General features: G+C 38.7%; 2 protein-coding genes across 8 annotated transcripts; one reads left to right on the top strand and one right to left on the bottom strand.

Moving 5' to 3' along the window:
- Positions 1–217: 217 nt before the first annotated feature.
- On the top strand, positions 218–4502 carry LOC103703865 (60S ribosomal protein L8). The gene is made up of 2 exons (XM_008786885.4): positions 218–745; positions 3917–4502. Exons 1-2 carry the CDS (start codon positions 306–308, stop codon positions 4260–4262), a joined length of 786 nt encoding a protein of 261 aa, XP_008785107.1. The 5' UTR covers positions 218–305; the 3' UTR covers positions 4263–4502.
- A 3466-nt stretch (positions 4503–7968) lies between these two features.
- On the bottom strand, positions 7969–13845 carry LOC103703867 (MAR-binding filament-like protein 1-1). Of its 7 annotated transcripts, XR_003384996.2 has the most exons (7): positions 13472–13845; positions 13273–13375; positions 12859–12932; positions 12001–12741; positions 10563–10622; positions 10143–10190; positions 8146–8237 (listed from the first exon to the last, which is right to left on the bottom strand). XR_003384996.2 is itself a non-coding variant. In XM_008786887.4 (6 exons), the coding sequence occupies exons 1-5, from the start codon at positions 13676–13678 to the stop codon at positions 10566–10568; spliced, it is 1182 nt and encodes a 393-aa protein (XP_008785109.2). In that variant the 5' UTR covers positions 13679–13845; the 3' UTR covers positions 7969–8237; positions 10563–10565. The 7 variants fall into 7 exon arrangements, 5 of the variants coding, with proteins under 5 accessions (XP_008785109.2, XP_038974564.1, XP_008785108.2 ...); XR_603504.4 differs by lacking the exon at positions 10143–10190 and having other exon boundaries at positions 7969–8237; positions 10563–10688; XM_008786887.4 differs by lacking the exon at positions 10143–10190 and having other exon boundaries at positions 7969–8237.
- Positions 13846–18730: the final 4885 nt, after the last annotated feature.

The raw sequence follows: 18730 nt of genomic DNA, 5'->3' as shown, positions 1-18730 counted from the left end.
TAGATGCGCCCCTAATTTGCGTGCCTCATGAGCCCAGTCGGGCGACCGAATCCGAATCTAGGTCAACTCCCCTGGATCCGAGCCGATCACGAGTCCAGGTCTCGATCTGACATCGACCGAACTGGATGTGAATCACGGGCACAGATGTCATCTGACGGTGGAGATAGCAGCTAGGGCAACCCGTGCATCCTTTCTGGTTCCCATTTCTTCCTCGCCCGCCGCTATATATTCCTTCGTGAAAACCCTAGTCCTGTCTCCTTTCGCTCACCCGCCTCCCCTCGCAGCTGCCGCTCGTCACAGCCGCCATGGGTAGAGTGATCAGGGCTCAGAGGAAGGGTGCGGGTTCGGTCTTCCGCTCCCACACACACCACCGGAAAGGCCCGGCCCGCTTCCGGAGCCTCGACTACGGGGAGCGCAATGGCTATCTTAAGGGCGTTGTTACGGACATCATCCACGACCCCGGGCGCGGCGCCCCGCTGGCCCGCGTCACCTTCCGCCACCCCTTCCGCTACAAGCATCAGAAGGAGCTATTCATCGCCGCCGAGGGCATATACACGGGCCAGTTCATCTACTGCGGCCGCAAGGCCTCCCTCATGGTCGGCAACGTCCTACCCCTCCGCTCCATCCCCGAGGGTGCCGTCGTCTGCAACGTCGAGCACCACGTCGGCGACCGCGGCGTCCTCGCCCGCGCCTCCGGCGATTACGCCATCGTTATAAGCCACAATCCCGACAACGGCACCACCAGGTATCCACACCCGCCAACCATCCCTTTTCTTCCTTACTTAATTGCTTCTGTTTTGGTACAGGGTTTCTTGATCTAGGCTTAAGGTTTTGAGTTTTGGTTCCAGAGGTTGGCGATCTGGTCCCTTCTTTGGGTCCAAGAGGATAGATCCTTGATTAGGAAAAACAAAAAAGACCCGGGGGGGGGGGGGAGTTTCCGGATTTTTGTTACCGATCTGTGCTGAAGAGTTATTTTAGGTAGTTTAGCGTGCATCTTGTTCCTGACTAATGATTTGCATCGAATGTGAATCTTTTGCTGTTTTTGTAACGGCGATAAGTAGTGATTTACATATGAATTTCTATATGAATTTTGGAAGAATGTTTCGGTAGTTGAAATCACGTCTGTAGGCTGGTTTATGTAAATTGCTGCTATTCCGGTGTCAGATATGCTTTATAATTTATATGTTTGCCATATTAGATTCTAGGGTGATATTATTTACTGAGTCCAGTTATTCTTGAATAACCAATAGTAGGATGGTTTGTTATGATGGAAGTGCAAATTAGAAATTTCAGATTAGAAATATATGATTACATTTGATATCAAGAACTATTCAGTCATTCATATAGATTCATAAGCTTGGCGAGCTGGAAGGCCGAAGATGACATTACAGCAGTTGCACATGTTGACTTGAATAGCTCTAAGGGCTGGTGCCGGAAATGCATGTTTGTCTTGTTAATTTTCCTGTGAAGATTTCCAATCTTTCCTGTCATACTTCATACAATACAAGCATGTTTGAGGGACTTGTATGGATTTCATTTCTTCATTTGATAAGTTTTGAATGCTTCTTTTTTTTTTATACAAAGTTTCTTGCTGTTAATTGATTTCTGTAGATCATTATTCTGACGAATTGTTACTTATGCCACCATGTATTTCTAGCCTGCTAGGGAACTTGGATTCATCCATTTACTGGTGTATTTCAAATATTTGTGTAGCTAGATATCCATGTATTGATTGTGAGGCAAATACATGGACTTGATGAAACAATTTTAAAGCTTCCATTGAGTCTTAAGCTCCAGTTGATTGTTATTGCTCAGTTTCTTGAGCTTGGTCCTGCCTTACTAGGAAACAGAACCTACAAGTATCTTCTATAATATTCAAGTTAGGAGTCACATGATCATGATTTGGGTTTAGTGCAGCGTCGGTAAAAATACATTACTAGGGAATGCCATAGAGAACATCTGGATGTAGTTAGAGAGTAATTAATTAACAAAGGAACATTGGGTTGAAAAAGATTGGGCAGACAGAATTGTTAATGAAACGTTTCACAAAAAGGGTGTACATGCATAACTATTCATGATTCATTCATGGAATGGAGGAATACAGTGAGATGTTAAGACTTCTAAAAAAAGAAAGAATCTTATTGCATCATATCATGATCAAGAGAGGCTCAGTCATACGGGTGATGTGATAGTTGGAGTGGGGAACCCTGTTGTGTCTTTGGGGTTGGTGGTGGTGGGGGGGATGTCGAATAATGTGATTTCACTTTTTCCCTAATTCTTTGTGGAATGGTATTGAAACTTTAAATTTTTTGGTAGTGTATCTATTTGGATGAAGGTTACTTTGTCAGGCTGTTGAAAGTGAATCATTATCATGGTAGCTGTTTCCTTGGTAAAAGAAAGCTTTAAGAATAATTAAGACAACTATTTAGAACCAGACCCCTTTTTTCCTGGTAACTTTCCACTTTCATTTGGTATCTCCAGTCAGAGAAGATGGTGAAAAACCCTACCAAGTGGCTCAAAAGAAATTCTGTTTTTACAGTTGATTTGTTTTTTAGGACATATAATATTTATGTATGTGACTTGTTGGGCCTCAACATGTTTTTTTTAACTTTATGATGGATGGCATGGAGTAAATAAAGAGGATGTTCATACATAGTAGCTTTCATTCTGCAAACTGCATGTAATTGTCATTTAGGATAGTCTGCGTTATGGAGTCATGATGCTGCATCCATTTTAGTGCATGCATATTTTAGTTTTATGTATTGTCGATCATTGTTCCTGTCATAGTGTCTTTATGCCCTTCTTTCTGTTTTCCAATTATCTTTGTCAGAGTGTTAAAATATGGTAATTTTTGTCAAATTGAAGTTTGACCTAGTTTCATCACAATCTGGTCAGAATAAACCCATGCACAATCGATATGATCCATTGATGCACATGGTTATACATTGGTAGCTCCTAACAATTGGCATCTGTGAAACATGGAAATTGTCAAATTTTATGCTTTGGTGGCTTCTTGTTATAAAGTTCCGCATCATGAAGTTTTGTGAAAATGATTCTTTAATGGGGCTATACAAGAACTGGAGGGTGTTGTGGTTGTCAGAATAACGAAATGAAATGGGACTGAATTTGATTTTGGTACTCATCACATTCACTGCAGTTTGGAGAAACATTATGAGTTGCCATTTGAGAGGATGTATGTAATTTGCTTTTTGATGATTCTATCATTCTGCTGGTATTAGTCATCGTTCTATTGGTATTAGTGATCACCGCAGTTCCGGCGACAATGAAACCCATTAGAGCAAAGTAGGCTGTTTTTCTGTCAGATGTGTCTGTGTATATTAATTTATATTTTTATACCAAGTTGTTGGTTGACTCTTAACATTTCAGATTCTGTATGTTACATTTTATCTTTTTATCATTTGCTGTCATATTGAAGAAGTAAGTTTCGCTTGCTATGCAGCATGATGTACGCAATCTGCTAGCTAATGTAGCTTCATGATGTTTGGCTAATATCAGTGCTTATTCTGCAAGTGTTAGATTTTTACGTGTATGAAATCCTGCTCAGATAAAGACACTCACTTGGGCGATATATTGTGAGTTGCTAGCACATAGTGCTGCCAGATGTTTTGCTGAATCATGGTTGGGCCCCTCTAATTGGGATGCTGCTGCTAAATGTGAGAGAGTGCAAATTTTTCTTTTCCTTTAGTCATGTAACTAAGTCCTGCTGGCGTACGTTAGGAATTTCGTTGTAATCTTCTGGGTGTTATACTTCTTTTATGGTAAAGAAACTTTGGAATTCTTACAGCAGCTCTGTTATCCAACCTGCTAGCATGAACCTATGTGTAATTTTTCTTTAGTCCCACATACTTTACAAGTATTAAATGACTGATTTTATTGCTTGCCGTTGTCCTTGCAGGATCAAGCTTCCCTCTGGTTCTAAGAAGATTGTTCCCAGTGGCTGTCGAGCAATGATTGGGCAGGTCGCTGGTGGTGGCAGAACTGAGAAGCCCATGCTCAAGGCTGGCAATGCCTACCATAAATTCCGTGTGAAGAGAAACTGCTGGCCAAAGGTTCGTGGTGTGGCTATGAACCCCGTGGAGCACCCCCACGGAGGAGGAAACCACCAGCACATTGGGCATGCATCCACCGTTCGTCGCGATGCCCCACCTGGACAGAAGGTGGGTCTCATTGCAGCAAGGAGGACAGGTCGGCTCCGGGGGCAGGCTGCAGCAACTGCTGCCAAAGCAGAGAAGACCTCTTAGGTTGCAAATCCTCTTTCCAATTGCTTGTTATATTTTTGGTTTTCTCAAGGAGTATTTAGTTAGACTACAGACTTAATCCGGCAGTTTTTTCAGTAGTTTATTGTGTCATTTGATGCAATTATGAAGACCTTATCTTATTTTGGTCTGTATTTGGATTTGGATTATTTTTGGGTGAAACTCAAGAATTTGTGCTGGCTTTTCTTTGATTTCAATATATTTATCATCAGTTTTTTCTCTCTATTGTAAGTCTGATCGCTGGGTCAGTTTCATGCTTCGTTTAGTAAATACGCTTGTCTTGCCCAGCCTTGGGCTGGAGACGAAACAGGGAAAAGAAAATGGGACTTAATATCTATAATACACGTAAGAAATTGATAACAATATGCAAAACCTTTACTGTGTGGTTTGTAGCATAACACCAAATTGAGTAGCAAACAGGGAAAATTTGATAATTCTATTCTATACTGAAGTGCATCACACTTGCAGTTTCACGACTCTGGGTTCTGTTAATTTTCCCTTTTATTTTATTTTTTTATTAGCAGCTGTGCTTTTACTGCATTTATGACAGAGGAGCCATTTCTTCTCTACTTGGTGATATACCATTTTATTCCCTTTAGCAAATACCGTGATATTCCTTTTCTCCCTAATACTTTATGTAGTTCCTGTGCAAATTAGTCGTGAAAATTGTAGATGAAAGTACGTGTTACATTCCTCAAAGGTTTTATGAATTCATGTTTGCAGTCATATCAGCGTCTGAGGTTTTCTTTTTTCTTTTTTTTGGGAGATAAGGGAAGAAAAAGGGACCTTCCCACAATGGAGTGTGGTTGATGCAAGCCCATACTTAAATAGGCAGTCTAATCTATAAATTCTAAAGAATTAAGTCTAATCCTATAGAAATAGCCGAACAGGTATGTTTATATCTAGGTGTGGGACACGTTTCTGCAGACAAACTGAATAAGTGCTAAGGGAGGTTTGGTTTCAGTGGGTTCAGTCACCTGGCTTTCCCCTCCCATGGGTTTCATAAATTTTGATGGGGCAGATAGAAGAACTAAGAGCGATGGTGCTGGATTTGTTGTTGGAGTTGTTTTTTTTTTTTTTTTTTTTAATATTGCTTGCTGTCTTTTTTACCGGGCATGCTGCTTGTGAAGGATTGCTGTTTGCATGGTCTTGGACTACGGGTTCCCTCAGAGTGCGAGATCTACAGTGTTGATGAGACGATACCATGCGGTGTTTCAGTGTGCATGGACGAGAGTGACTTGGCGACTGGCATGGATTTCGAGGGAGACTTAGAGCCAGAGAAACCTGTTCTTGCAGGCCATTCGTCAATGGGCGGGTACGCCACCGTTACGACTAAAGGCGGTTAGAGTGATTTGTGCAGCTTACTAGATTTGGCTAGCAAGAAATACTCGAACTTTCGGTGAGTATTGCATGTTGCCGAAGCTCGTGGTGGAGAGCGCTTGGGCACAGGTGGCGGAGATCAGTCATATTATATCAACAGAAAGGCCTTCGATAGCTCGAGATATCTGGAGTTCCCATCTTCCTCCGGCAGTATCCCGTACGGTGTTTTTCACCTGGGAGTTTCTACCCCTGAGCTTCCTCAAGGTCAATTTTGATTGGTCTGTCTTGGATGGAGATACGCGGGGTGGTGCGGGGTTTGTTATCAGAAATCCGAACGTCAGGGTGATGGCAGCAGATGGCTGTCAACTATTTGATGTTTTAGTTCCTGGTGCAAAGTTGAGGGCCGCATGGGCAGGCCTTCGACATGCCCGGCTAGGTTTGCGAGCTCAGTCGGTCATCCTAGAGGGCAACTCGGCCACAGTTATCCGATGGATCCAGGGGGTCCGAGGGGTGCGGGTGACGACCACCCTCTATTTCGTGACATCTGAGCCATGACGAGAGATGGAGTGGCCTTTCAAGCTAAGCATGTCTTCTATGAAGCTAATGGGGCTGCGGATTGGGTGTCCACCTATGTGGCCGGCCATACGGATAGTACCGTGGGGACTGGAGATGGGGAGTTGCCTAGGGCATTCCGAGATATTCTGTTTTTTAACTTTATTGGGTGTATTCATACTCGTTAAATGTGAATCGTCCGTCCTATAAAAAAAATAAAAATAAAAATTTAAAAAAAAAGGATTGCTGTTTGCATGAAAAGGTCAGGAGCTGGCCGTGTTTATTTAAAAGAGGATCCTAAGATTTGTGATTAGCCGGATTTAGAAGCGATAGCTTTGCTTTGTTTGCTCTATGGTATGGTAATGACATGGCATTGGTATGGTAACCTATATATACTGCAACTCATAGCATCAAAGAGAAAAAACAAAAATTATCAGTATTGATCGATATAGGTCGGTATAGTATTGCTATGGCCATTACATTCCAGTATCAATGATTTCTGTATTGATGCTGATTTCATGTCAGAACGTTATAATACGTACTAACCTGTGTGGTTTTAAAACCTTGTTCTCTGGTACTATATTCTGGATTTTCTACGCTAGAACACCAAAAGAGAAGATTTCATGTCCGAGCTCTGAAATAATCTCTTGTTCACTTATATATAATGACCAGGAGACAAGGACCACATCCACATCTAGGTATTGTTTGGGTGCAAAATGGAAAAACAGCTTCTAGTCTATGTAGTCTTTAGAATTGAACTGCAAATTTGCAATCAAAACAACGCCAAACAATCTATCATTTATAAGATGAATGGAAATACCATCAAACTTTTTATAATTCAAAGGAAAAAGAACATAAACTCATTAAGTCATAACTCATAGAGGAAAACATGTGTGGGATGAATTTAGAAACAACATCTTGCTGTAGAAGACCCATCCATCCAAAGATTTTTCAAAACGATTGTTCTTTTGCATCCACAGCTTTGACGTTTTTGTTGTTAAGGGGGTCCGGAATTTCTTCCTCTCCCATTTTAGAAAAGTATTATTGGCTTTCCAGGCTCTTCAAAGCACTTGAATGTTTGTTGTTCTGCTTATGGATCTCCACTATGCTCATTGAACTGGGGCTTGCCTTGATCGTCATATCATTTTCTTTAACAATCAAAGGTTCTGGATTCTAGTTTTGTATGGTGCATCTCTAAAAATTTGGTTCTGAATAATTATTATACAGGGTGGATCACACTTTCTTTCTTTTAAAAGAATACGACATTTTTGAGGAGAGGGACAGAGAGAAAGGTGCGTATAGATCCCTTGTCCAAGCTGCTTCTTTGGACTAATGTGTTCTAAGCAATTAAGGTTTTGTCCTTAAATTAAATAGATAGAACAGTAATAAGATTTTTTTCCCCATTGATTATTTGCAGTAAGATTTTTTTACATGTTCTTGAGCAAAATGCTTTTCACAAAATGTATGAAGAAAGAGAACTTCTTAAAAATACCAAAAAGTATAGAAGAAATTCAAAGTTGAAAAGGCCTCCATGCCCTAAATCAACATACGAAAAGACCAAGATAAATCATAATTCTTGATCACAATCCAGAGGAAGAAAAGGCTGAATTCAGAGCTAAGATGAAAAAAGTGACTGCCCACAATTAAATCATCTATAAAAGGGAAAGGGTCTAAAGTGATAGAATCACTGGCAGTGAGAAAGGAGGAAATGTGGAGAAGAAAAATATATAATTCTGTGTATTGTATAAAGGTGAAGTATATACAAACAAGACAGAACATCAACGTCAAAAAGAAAAGAAAAGAAAAGAAAAGCTATAACTAGCTACCGGACACAAGGCTTCAAATATATTTAAGACACTAAATATATGTAGTTTACAAAAAAATGTCATAAAACATCAAACTATGCAATGAATTGATAAAATACAGATAAAAAACAAGAAAAATACATAAAGTATTGTTATTAAATTACAGAACTGCAGTAGAGAAGCTCTTCAATTTTGGAACCTTGAAATTAGCAGAGAACAGCCTTGGGCTGTCTACTGGTGAAAATGTCCTTGTTTGTCGCCCTATTGAACATTGCCGAACTCCCTGGTGATAATTGTAATCTTGTTAGGTCAGCCTCTAACATAAATAACATTGTCATCTCCATCTAAAATTGGATAAAGAAATTTGAATAAATAACATAATTCGCAGAGTCCATCTCCATAATCTAACACTATAACGATTTAAATAATGTGCCAGTATTCACAATCCGTATTAAATTAGATGAGAGATCGTATGTGGTACATAAATGCAAGCATCTATGCCCTAGTTGGAGGGGCATACTGTCAAACAGAATAATTGCAAGTCAATTAAATTAAAAGTGATAAATTTAAATGCCGAATGAGGCATACATGATGACAAAGAACAAGCATAGCGTTAAGGTTTTTCTGGTAATATAGTAATATAAAAAGGAAGCTGATAAAAAACTAACCTAATAATGATAATCTATGGAGCTCAGTCACCATGAGAGAAGCAGTGAATTACAACAAATTGGAATAATTAATGTTTTGCGTCACGTGTGAGGTTCAGCTGATTGATTGGCTGAATATATGTAGAGCGCCTGAAAATGTCTGTAGATCTATAATAAGAAACGGTATGAGTCACCTTGGCATCTACCGAGGAAGCTTCATTATGAGAATTTATTCCTCACAGACTAAAAAACCATAATTAACCTAGGACAATGTGACCCTATTGTACCCTCTATACAAAGACAATGCTCTCAAACTAGAAACAAAAAAAATGCAGACTCTCTAAGCAGATTTAGAGAAATAACTCGGAAAGAGTTGCTTCCATGAATTTCATACATGATCTAGTTAGACAGGCTTCACTAAACCCAAATTTAAGTTCTGAATACTTTCCATAATCTGAATTGTTAGGTGCAGCAAATGCAAATACTGATTATTGCAACCTCAAAGGATCTTTCCCATAGATTCAGGTTTGATAAGGCCAACATCTGTAATGGTCTGGCAGTTTAGGTGGCCAATTTTGCAGGGGACCATGATTGCTTGGGGGCATGGATCATTACTCTGCTAGATAAGCTTAAAGACTTGGTATCTGCTGATAGATGTGAGTGAACCGAGGAAAGAATGGAATACATTTGACACTTAATTACAGTAAAAGAAGGTCAACATTTTGCAAAAGTGAGAGGGAGCAATTTCAACCCAATCGGAGAAAATGAAAAAGAATGAGTCAAACCACGGAAAGCTGTGTATATGCCAATCAACTGAATGCTCTGGAAAAGGATAAATAAACCAGAAGACTGAAATTCCAAATGATGAAATCTTTGCAGAGTTTCCATATAATCTAATTGGAAGATATATAATTTTTTCCTCAACAGCAATCGACATGAGAAATTCATCTAGGTCATAGAAACAATGATCTTGTGGCAGTTTACAGAAGATGGACGAGAGAAAATTCTGATATGTGTAATGATACAGAAGATGGACGAGATAAAGTTTTCATATGCATTTTGTTGTTCCAATAAATATTAATTGTTAATGTTTCATATCTTGCTGTCTGGAAATTTTGTAGTCTAAACTATAAATTATAAAGTATTTAAATGTGCAATAAATCATACCATTTTAACTCGGAGCATCTCCTGGTCACTTAGGCTATGTGTAACACCTAGGCCATCCTAGTGCTTAAAATCACTTAGGCAGATTGAAAATATAAAAGCATGTTTTGTATCTTGTATTAAGTAATATGTAGAAAATATTCATACTAAAATAAAAAAGGTGGCAAGGCAAGTATATAGAAAGATAAAAGAATATATCAACTATAAATTTCTAAACGGTACTTTATGTATCAAATCCCTCCACAAACTATTCTTCATGGACAAAAATAAGAAATAGCTCTCATGACAAGGAAGCCAAAATGCATAATATGATGTATTGAAAGTTACATGCTTCTAATCATTAACAGACTATCAGATTAACTTATTATGCGACATACCAAATCCTTGACACAAAATCATGAAGTCCTAGGAATCATTTGATGGCTCTGCAGCAGTTTAGAGAGAATAAATTCATAATTTTGATAAAAATGATGCTGTAAGAATAAACAAGTCTTAGTCCATTAATTCCGGGTCAGCTATAAATATAGATTAAAAGTATATGAAAGACAGGGAAGAGGATCCATAAAATGCAAGGACATATGATAGGCATTGTTTAAAGGTAGGTTAATCTCACTATGACGCATCAAGATATCAAAAACACTTAATACCAATTTCTTTCACTGAATAATCATAAATTAATAAGTAAAAAAAACTAGTCTCTGCGAAATTAGATGCTAAGCTCCATGTCCCAGTAGCACAAAAGACAAGTCAGCTTGTGACTAGGTATCCCATTAATGGTGTTCAAGGACATGGCGTACCTTTTATACAAATTGTGCTCCTGGTGAATATGGTGAAACCCAAAGCCAACTTTGAGATTCCTGACCACCATATTATATCAAATTAATCTCCAAGCTACAAAAGGACCGCAAGCTTCCAAATTTAGACTGTTGAATACCATTAGACTCTTATCAGCATGTCTTTTATACACTAACTTCTCTATTTAAGGATTGTATAATGCATCTCAAAGGCCCTGCATGATATTGGTAATATTGGCATGTCTGCCAGAGTAGCAATACTTTGCATCAACAAACTAGATCATCTAAGAGGATCGCCATATGACACAGCTACAACAGGTGGCAAGATAAATAGAGCCAAGTTAATGGACAATAGGACAAATATTATATGCAACATATGACAACATACGAATTTAAGATTAAGGCTCACAAGTGACCAACATACAGAAGATGACATGACAAAAAGGAGTCAAGTTCATAGGTAAAAGTGGTGAGTGATAGCAGGGCAAAATATATCAATTATAGAAGCAAGGGCAAAGCATGGAGACAATGTGCCATGGGATGAAAAAGCACACAATCTCTTGCTTTGCTAATTCTCTATCTGGTTATTGTTGTGGGTGTTCATTGTCATCAAAAAAAAAAAAAATTGAATGTCGTCATGATACAAAATTTGCAATTAGATGATGTATGAAAAGAAGTTCACTGTACAAAGACAAATTGATGTAGATTTAAGCTTGACTAGATAGAGAACATGACCAGTGCACAGCCATAAAAGAAAACAGTCTACTGCACTAACAGCTCTTTCTTAAGCATCAAACGTTCGTCTACAGTAACTGTTTTAACTTCATGCCAAAAGCAATCAACCATGCCTAGATACTATTATAAAGTTGTTAGCCGCATGGTACACTATACCGGCCCAAACCGGACGGTACAGTATGTACCGTACTGGTTTGATACTAGTATCCAATACGGGAGGCGGTATGCTAAAAAAATTCCATACCGACACTGTGCTAGTGTGGCGCTGGTATGGAGTCCGGTACCAAGACGACGAACCTCGGTTGGCCGGTTCCCATAATTCCATAGATAGAAGACTAGACAAATGAGCCAGCGTCTTCTACAATGATTATGTAAATTTATTATGTCATCTTTTCTTTGTGAAGTGGGAAAGTAGCTTCTGCTGCTTATACAGGACAACTGATTGGGTGGATTGAAATGCCATTGATACCTAATGGCTTCAGAAAAAAACCAGGGATGATTACACAAACATTAAATTCTGTGACATGGCTTGCAATTACGGTCTAACTTACAATGAATTTCATATTTGATGAGAAGCATAACATGTATAATCAGATAACTGATCGGATATTCAGGTAGGAATGTCAGCTTACATGCACATGTAAAAGTGTAGAAAAGGAAAAAGGGGGAGAATCCAAAGTAACTAGCTAGTTTGTGTTGCGCTTACGTTAACTGTACTGGAGATCCGTGATCCAGCAGAATCTTCAGTAGCACGTTTATGCTTTTGACTTACATCACCTCTTGCACTTTCCAATTTACGTTTCCGAGAACTCCTTACACAACTCTCTACGGGTGTGACTGATGCATTTCTTGAGTTCCTCCAAGAATCCAAATCCTTAAAGAATACAGATTTCGTGTTAGTGCCTTTTGTGGCATCCATCTCAATCTTTGCAAGGTCGCTTCTTAACTTTGCAATTGTTTCATCCCTCTCCTTGGCCAAAGTTCTCAGCTGCTCCATATCAAGCTGAATCTGTTCTAGCTTTGCAATAGCTTCTTTGGCTTCTTGTGTTTGCCGTCTCAGATCCAATTCTAGCCTAGCCCGCTCAGCCTCTAATCCAGATATGGTCTCATCCTTCTCACTGGCTGATGACTGCAACTTCTCTAGATTACGGACAAGCTTCTCCATGGCTTCCTCAGCCTGTTCAACTTCTATTCTTTTGCTCTTAAGGAGATCAGTGTAGTCCTTTTCCATATCCTTGAACTTGTTCCACACAAATTCCTTCTCTGCCAACAAGGCAGAGACCTCAGACTCCTTTTCTGAGCTAAGCCTTTTGTAAGCATGTTTTAGCTTCCGAATTTCATCTTCCAAGGCAGTGTTGCAACGATCATCTTTCTTGGGATTTCCTACAGGGTCTGCCTCGCTAAACCCAGCCCTTCCATTATGAACTTCTCTGCCTTTCATTTTTTCCTATGGAAGAGATGACCCAATGGTCGAAGAAAAAATTACTACGATTTGAACTGCAAGGACCTAAAAGCACTTTGACACCCTAAATTGAGGAAAGAGCATGTGAAATCGTAATAATACCTTCAGCTCTGAGATTTCGGCACTCAGAGTCTCAGCACAAGCGTGGAAGTCCTCTGAATCGCTCTCGGCAAGTTCTGTTACATTTAACATAAATTAGAACAAAAAAGAATAAAAAAAACAGAACAATTACAAAGAGATTTGACAATTATATTAGCAATTCAAGAAAATTAAAACAAATAAATTTTTGTTACGTTCTGAAGAACACACTGGGAGTTTCTTCTCTACTTTCTCAAAAAAGAAAAGGAAAAAAAAAAAAAAACAAAGCACTCATTCATCCACAAATAGGCTCAACAGGTGGGAGAAAATCTTTAAAAAAGAAAATTTATGCCAACAAGAAGGGAAAAAATACGTCAATGCTGAAAAGAAGGAAAAGGGGGGAAAAGAAAACAAGAAAAAGAAAGAAGGCTATCCAACCGTGTTGAATTTTGTAGCACAAAGCTTCTCTCTCCTTGATCCCGACCATGAGATCCAACTTGGCCGCCTGGACCCGACGACCCTTCCTCTCCTCCTCCTTCATCTGTGAACCCCAAAAAAAGAACAAGTTTTTCAGGAAACCTTGGAAAGATCGCAGTCAGGACTGGCTCTAGGGTTTCGATCCGGGGTTATTTTGTACCTGGGCGATGTGGGATTCGAGGAAGCAGGCCTTGGAGGCCCAGCGGTCGTTCTGTATGCGGATGTAGCGCTCCAGGAACTTGCGGTCGTCAGCTAGGGTTTCGATCTGCGACTGCCGGGACTGCAGCATCTCCACCAGGGTCCCAAATATCCGCTGCCATTGGCGGCGGTCGGAGGATGAGGACCGCGAATTCTCGTGGCCGCCCATCGATTCGCACGGCCAGGGAGAGGGAGAGATTTCGAGCAAGCGAGCGAGCGAGCGAAGAGAGAACAGAGAGGGGAGGAGGGAAAGATTACCGTTGCCCTTAAACGCTCGGGTCTCCTTTTCCAATTTTGGAGGAGGGGCTACAGTTGTACAACCGAATTACAAAAGCTCTGTAAGGTTAGAACTAGTCTCGGCAACTCAATCGCCGACTCTGTTTAAAAACCACAACATTCTTGTGGCTTGCTCTGTCCAACATGCTCTGTCCAACAAGTTTAACACTCGGTTTGCCTTGCCAAAAAAAACTTTTCAAGAACTGTGCAATTGCATCCTTGTGGTATCTTTATCTCAGCCCTATATCTCTATGATTCTAGAAATTCTAAATTTTAATTTTCTAATTTCAAAATTTTAAATTTTGAATTTTGAATTTTGAATTTCAAATAATATAAATTTAGGATTGATTCTGGAGATCTATTTATTATTTTTTTCTATTTTTGTATCATCTTAATTATAATCTCTTGTACATTCTCAACTAAACTATTTGATAAGATAGGTACAAAAAGTTTTCTATAATATTTTTTTCCGATATATTCTTCTTTCCTACTGCTATAATGTCGTGATAGGTTGTTGCATCTATGGCTAAGGGAATCTTTCTCTTCTTTCTTGCAACCAGCTATTTTGATGTTGCTTGTGGCTTTTAATTGGAGCTGTTGGACTGAGAGGAATCCTGCATTTTTCTCCACAAGAACTCTTCTCTGTTGGCCATTGTGCAAAAAGCTATCAAGCTTTTCTATGACCGGTCTATCTTCTGCTCTGATAGAGAACTCTTGGGCTGCTCCTTGTGGGATAATTAAGCTCCTTTCTGTTCATTTTGGTTTTTTGATGCTTCTGTTCTAGGCTTTTTTCCGTTTTAAAATGCCAGTTCTTCTCAGGTTGTTTTGGTTGGAACTGTAACTCCTCTATATCTCTGTAACCTATTCCCTTCCCTTCTGTAATTCTTTCTTCCCCAATTTAATAAAGTCTGGTGGTCTTTTGACCTCCATTTTCCCTCAAAAAAACCATATCAATAGATCAAACGCATGTGTGGCTACAAGAAAATGATAGTGCTTTGTGCAACCAATATAAAATTGAGGGAAAAGAAAACAACTGCTCGCCACCAGTGACATTGGAACCTTTTGCCCATCAACAGTAATATACTGGACTTCGTTTCAAAAGTAGTTGTTCTGAATCCTAACCTATTCATTCAGGCACAATTAGAAACGAAGAATATAGGGCTCGTTTGGTTCGCGGGAAGCATTTTTCCTCCTAAAGATATGATTCTTGGAAAGCAGATTCCTAGGAAGAGGATGCCTAGAAAAGTATTTTTGGCATGTTTGGTTGATCATGAGAAGTGACAGATTTTCAAAATGCTTATGTTTGGTTGACCATCCACTTTCCTGGAAAAATTATGTGCAATTCCTATTATACCCTTAATAAAAATTAGGTTTTTAATGCCTCTTTAATGCTGAAGGGACTTTTTGAAAAAAAATAAAAATGGAATGATTTCCGGCTCATGGAAAAGTAACTTTCTTATATTTCTCATGGAAATGTGGGAGTCATATTCCCATGGGAATACAACTTTCCCATCTCTCTCATTTGAAAACTCTAACCAAATAAGAAGCATCTCATTACTTTTCCGTTGACCACACTTTCCTCCCTACTTTTCCCTCGAACCAAACAAGCCCATAGAAAGGGAAAAAAATCAACATAGAAAGAAAAATAATCTTTTAAGCAGTCAAAATGTCTCCATGTTTGAAGGCCTTGGGTCCGAATTATGCGAGGATGCTCTAAGATTTCTAACGTGGTGTCTGAGCGGCTCAACTTCTATATATGATGGAAACTCCATGCAATATGCTCGGGGGATGTTTAATGAATCTCACATATGATTATATAAGAGAGAAACTAGATGGCATGAAAATAAATTAAAATGATTTGAGTATTTTTTTTTTTTTTGATTGGGAGTAAAGAAAAAAAATCTCTTGAAAATGGACAAAAAACATCAGAGGGGGAAAAAATAGTTGGGATTAAAGTCGCCGTCCCAATTCTGATAATAGTTCAACTAGCACATTAACAGGAGAAAGATTATTTAAAACAGATCGTCCAACTAATAGTATAATGTTTTGTTCTCTTAATTGACTTTCCCTATCCAAATTTTCAATTCGATATTTTTGATGGTCTCAATTGAACGTAGGATGGCCAGATGAGATGAGTGATCTCGCAAGCTAGCTTGCACTCTGATCAAAATCCAGCTCGAGTTCAGCTTGCTCAGTTAATTAGCGCATCAAGATAGAGCGGGACCTACTTTGCTTGAATTTGACTCAATTTAGTTCAAAATATAAAAAATAAATATTTTATATATTATATTTTATTGTATTTATTATTCATAATGTAAAAATTAAAATATAATAAAAATACTCCAAAAACGATAAATGAAAGCTTTGAAGGACCTTCAGCTCTAATTAGATCTCTTAATTAAATAAGCTATTTTTCAATAGCTTAAGTTTAGCCTGGAAATAAATGGGTTATCTCAATCTTAATTCAACTATAAAAACAAGCCAAGTTTGATATAAGCCTAATTCACTTGTTTTCCACTCGTTCACAACTCTGGTTCAACTAGTAGCCCTTTTGTGAAGGCAATACCAAGTTACAAAGAACTTCTACCCTATTTCTATAATATTTTCTGCAGAAAAAAAAGAAGCCATGATGCTATCTTGCAGCTATGGTTTGTTAGGTTGTGAGTTCCAGTTGACGATTCTGCTAGCTCAACCTCCTCCAAAAGCAGCACTGCCAAGAAGTAAACCCGGGTGTGAGCTCTACCTTAACCTTTGAGTGACTTCAGTCATCCATGATCATTGCTTTTTCCTACAAATGCCATCTTGCCAAAGGTTGGTTGAAGGGTACAATTCATGGCAAACCAATCAGCAGCCTACTTTTTCCATGTGGTATGTGGGTTCTACAAGCTCAAATATGCCGGAGAACGATGACAAGTCGTCATCATACTCTCTGGATTATTTTTTAGAATCTCTCTTCTGTACTCCGACCTCATTAGAAAAGAGGTAGCAGTTGCCTACAGCCAAAAGGTATAATTGAACAAGAGAGTGTTTATCTTTGTTTCAGGGTCATCCAAAAGTAGGTTATGGATTGTTTTCAGGTTGACACAGAAAAAAAAAATTCAGACAGGTTAACTAATAAAAACTGCTGGAAGATGCTGACAGATCAACTGATAAGAAATGCAGCAATAGTTTGACATGCGCGCATAAGCAAGCATCTAATCATGAAGAAATAAGTATGTCAATTGGCCTACAGTTAGTTTAAAAAAGGGGCAGAGTTAGAGACAGATTGTAACAAGTAAACCGTTAGAAGGTCCGATCTCTCCTTCCTTATGGTTGGCAGGATGGATTCAAGTGGCAATCTCCAAAATTTGAGCACTGGATAAGTTTCGAGAATTCGATAGAAGAATTGTTCTTTCCTTGTTCTTAGCATCAAAGATAACAAATAATACACATTGTTTTTTGAATCTCAAACACCTGATTTTCTCAGTAGGGTAATTTACTCTAGTTTTATTCTGCGCCATGCTCCTGCCTTAAGGTTACAGACATTGGTATGTACATGATTGAGTCCACCAGAAGCCAAATATAAGTTTCAATCCAAGGCATACGATGCGGGTAGATTAGGTTTAGAATTTTTCCTATTTCTTGCTCTAAAGAGAATCTGGGTGCTGCTTTCAAGGTTTGAATTCTCCAAGGTGTTCGGTGGAGGTTGGTAGCCTGATAACCTGTCACACAATTCAGCTATTGGGTTAGATTTGGATGAGATGCATGCATCAGCTAACATCTACACTCATGAAGAACATAAAGATGTTAATTGGCCTGCTTGGGAAACTAGTACTAATAATAAAGGAAAGCAGTGAAACAATTAACCTTTTGAAAGTCCATCTCCCTTTGTTATGTTATGTTGGGCATATGCCTTGCATACATTTGTCCAAGGGAAGTGCTCGAAAAGTTTAAGTTTATCTTGACTTTCTAGTCCATGATTTATTTTTTAGATTCTTTTAGATCAACATAACAAATCATAAATCCATTTGACCTTCTTTTCATAATTAACAAACCTCCTTTTCTCTACCTCTCTCTAGACAGCTCTTGTTGCTTGTTTATCCAAAGAACATGAAGTATGTTTAGCACAATATCTTTAAGCAAATTATAGTTCTCTCTCTTCATAATGCATTAGAAAGGAGGACAGCAAGAGCTTCTGTATTAAACAAAGAAAACGAAGCACATATTTCAATTTTTCACTAAGTTAGTATGACGAAGTTAAGTGTCGCATTTATGCTTCCATGAACATAGCATAAGTTGTTCATATTATGCAAAACAATTGATGACAGGTTGAAAACATCCATGCTACAACCAACATCATGGCTTTAAATTGTGATTGATCGTTCTTACGGTTTTCAGAAAGAAGGAAAAAAAAAAGGATTTTCAGAAAGAAATTAACAAAAGGAAAAAAAAAAATCCTTGTACACCCTCAGCTAACATCATAAATCTACGTGGAAACACGGGGGCTTGGAGGATAACGTTGGTGCGCCGCATGTCACTATTAATTAGTCAAATGACAAGAACACCACACACGATGAGAGAGAACTGTTCTAGAGAGGGTATGCAACCAAAAGGACCATCTTCATGATCCCTTTTCTTTATTCTTCTTGCTTATCTTGTGACCAGCTACCTTTGGCTGGCAAATTAGGACCCTCCACCTTGAAAGATTTTTTCTTTTTTCTTTCTTTTTTTCTTTGACTAGCCCCTTTAGTGACTTTACAGTTGTCCTCATGGTGAGCAAATGAGGAGAAGGTTGAGATGCTAAAAGACAAAGCGACGTCTGCTAAAAAGATTAACCAATGGAAAACTGTGTTCTGGAGTCTGGGTTGGAAGAACAAAACAGACTTAAGAGCCTACTAGATGTCTATCTGGAGAACTATGTGAGTGGTATTGAGAATGAAGTATAAACTATAGATAGACATATATA

Source organism: Phoenix dactylifera, unplaced genomic scaffold (assembly GCF_009389715.1).
Source record: "Phoenix dactylifera cultivar Barhee BC4 unplaced genomic scaffold, palm_55x_up_171113_PBpolish2nd_filt_p 000388F, whole genome shotgun sequence".
Lineage (NCBI taxonomy): Eukaryota > Viridiplantae > Streptophyta > Magnoliopsida > Arecales > Arecaceae > Phoenix > Phoenix dactylifera.
Note: the sequence above shows the minus strand (reverse complement) of the source record. Positions and strands in the feature narration are given on the sequence as shown.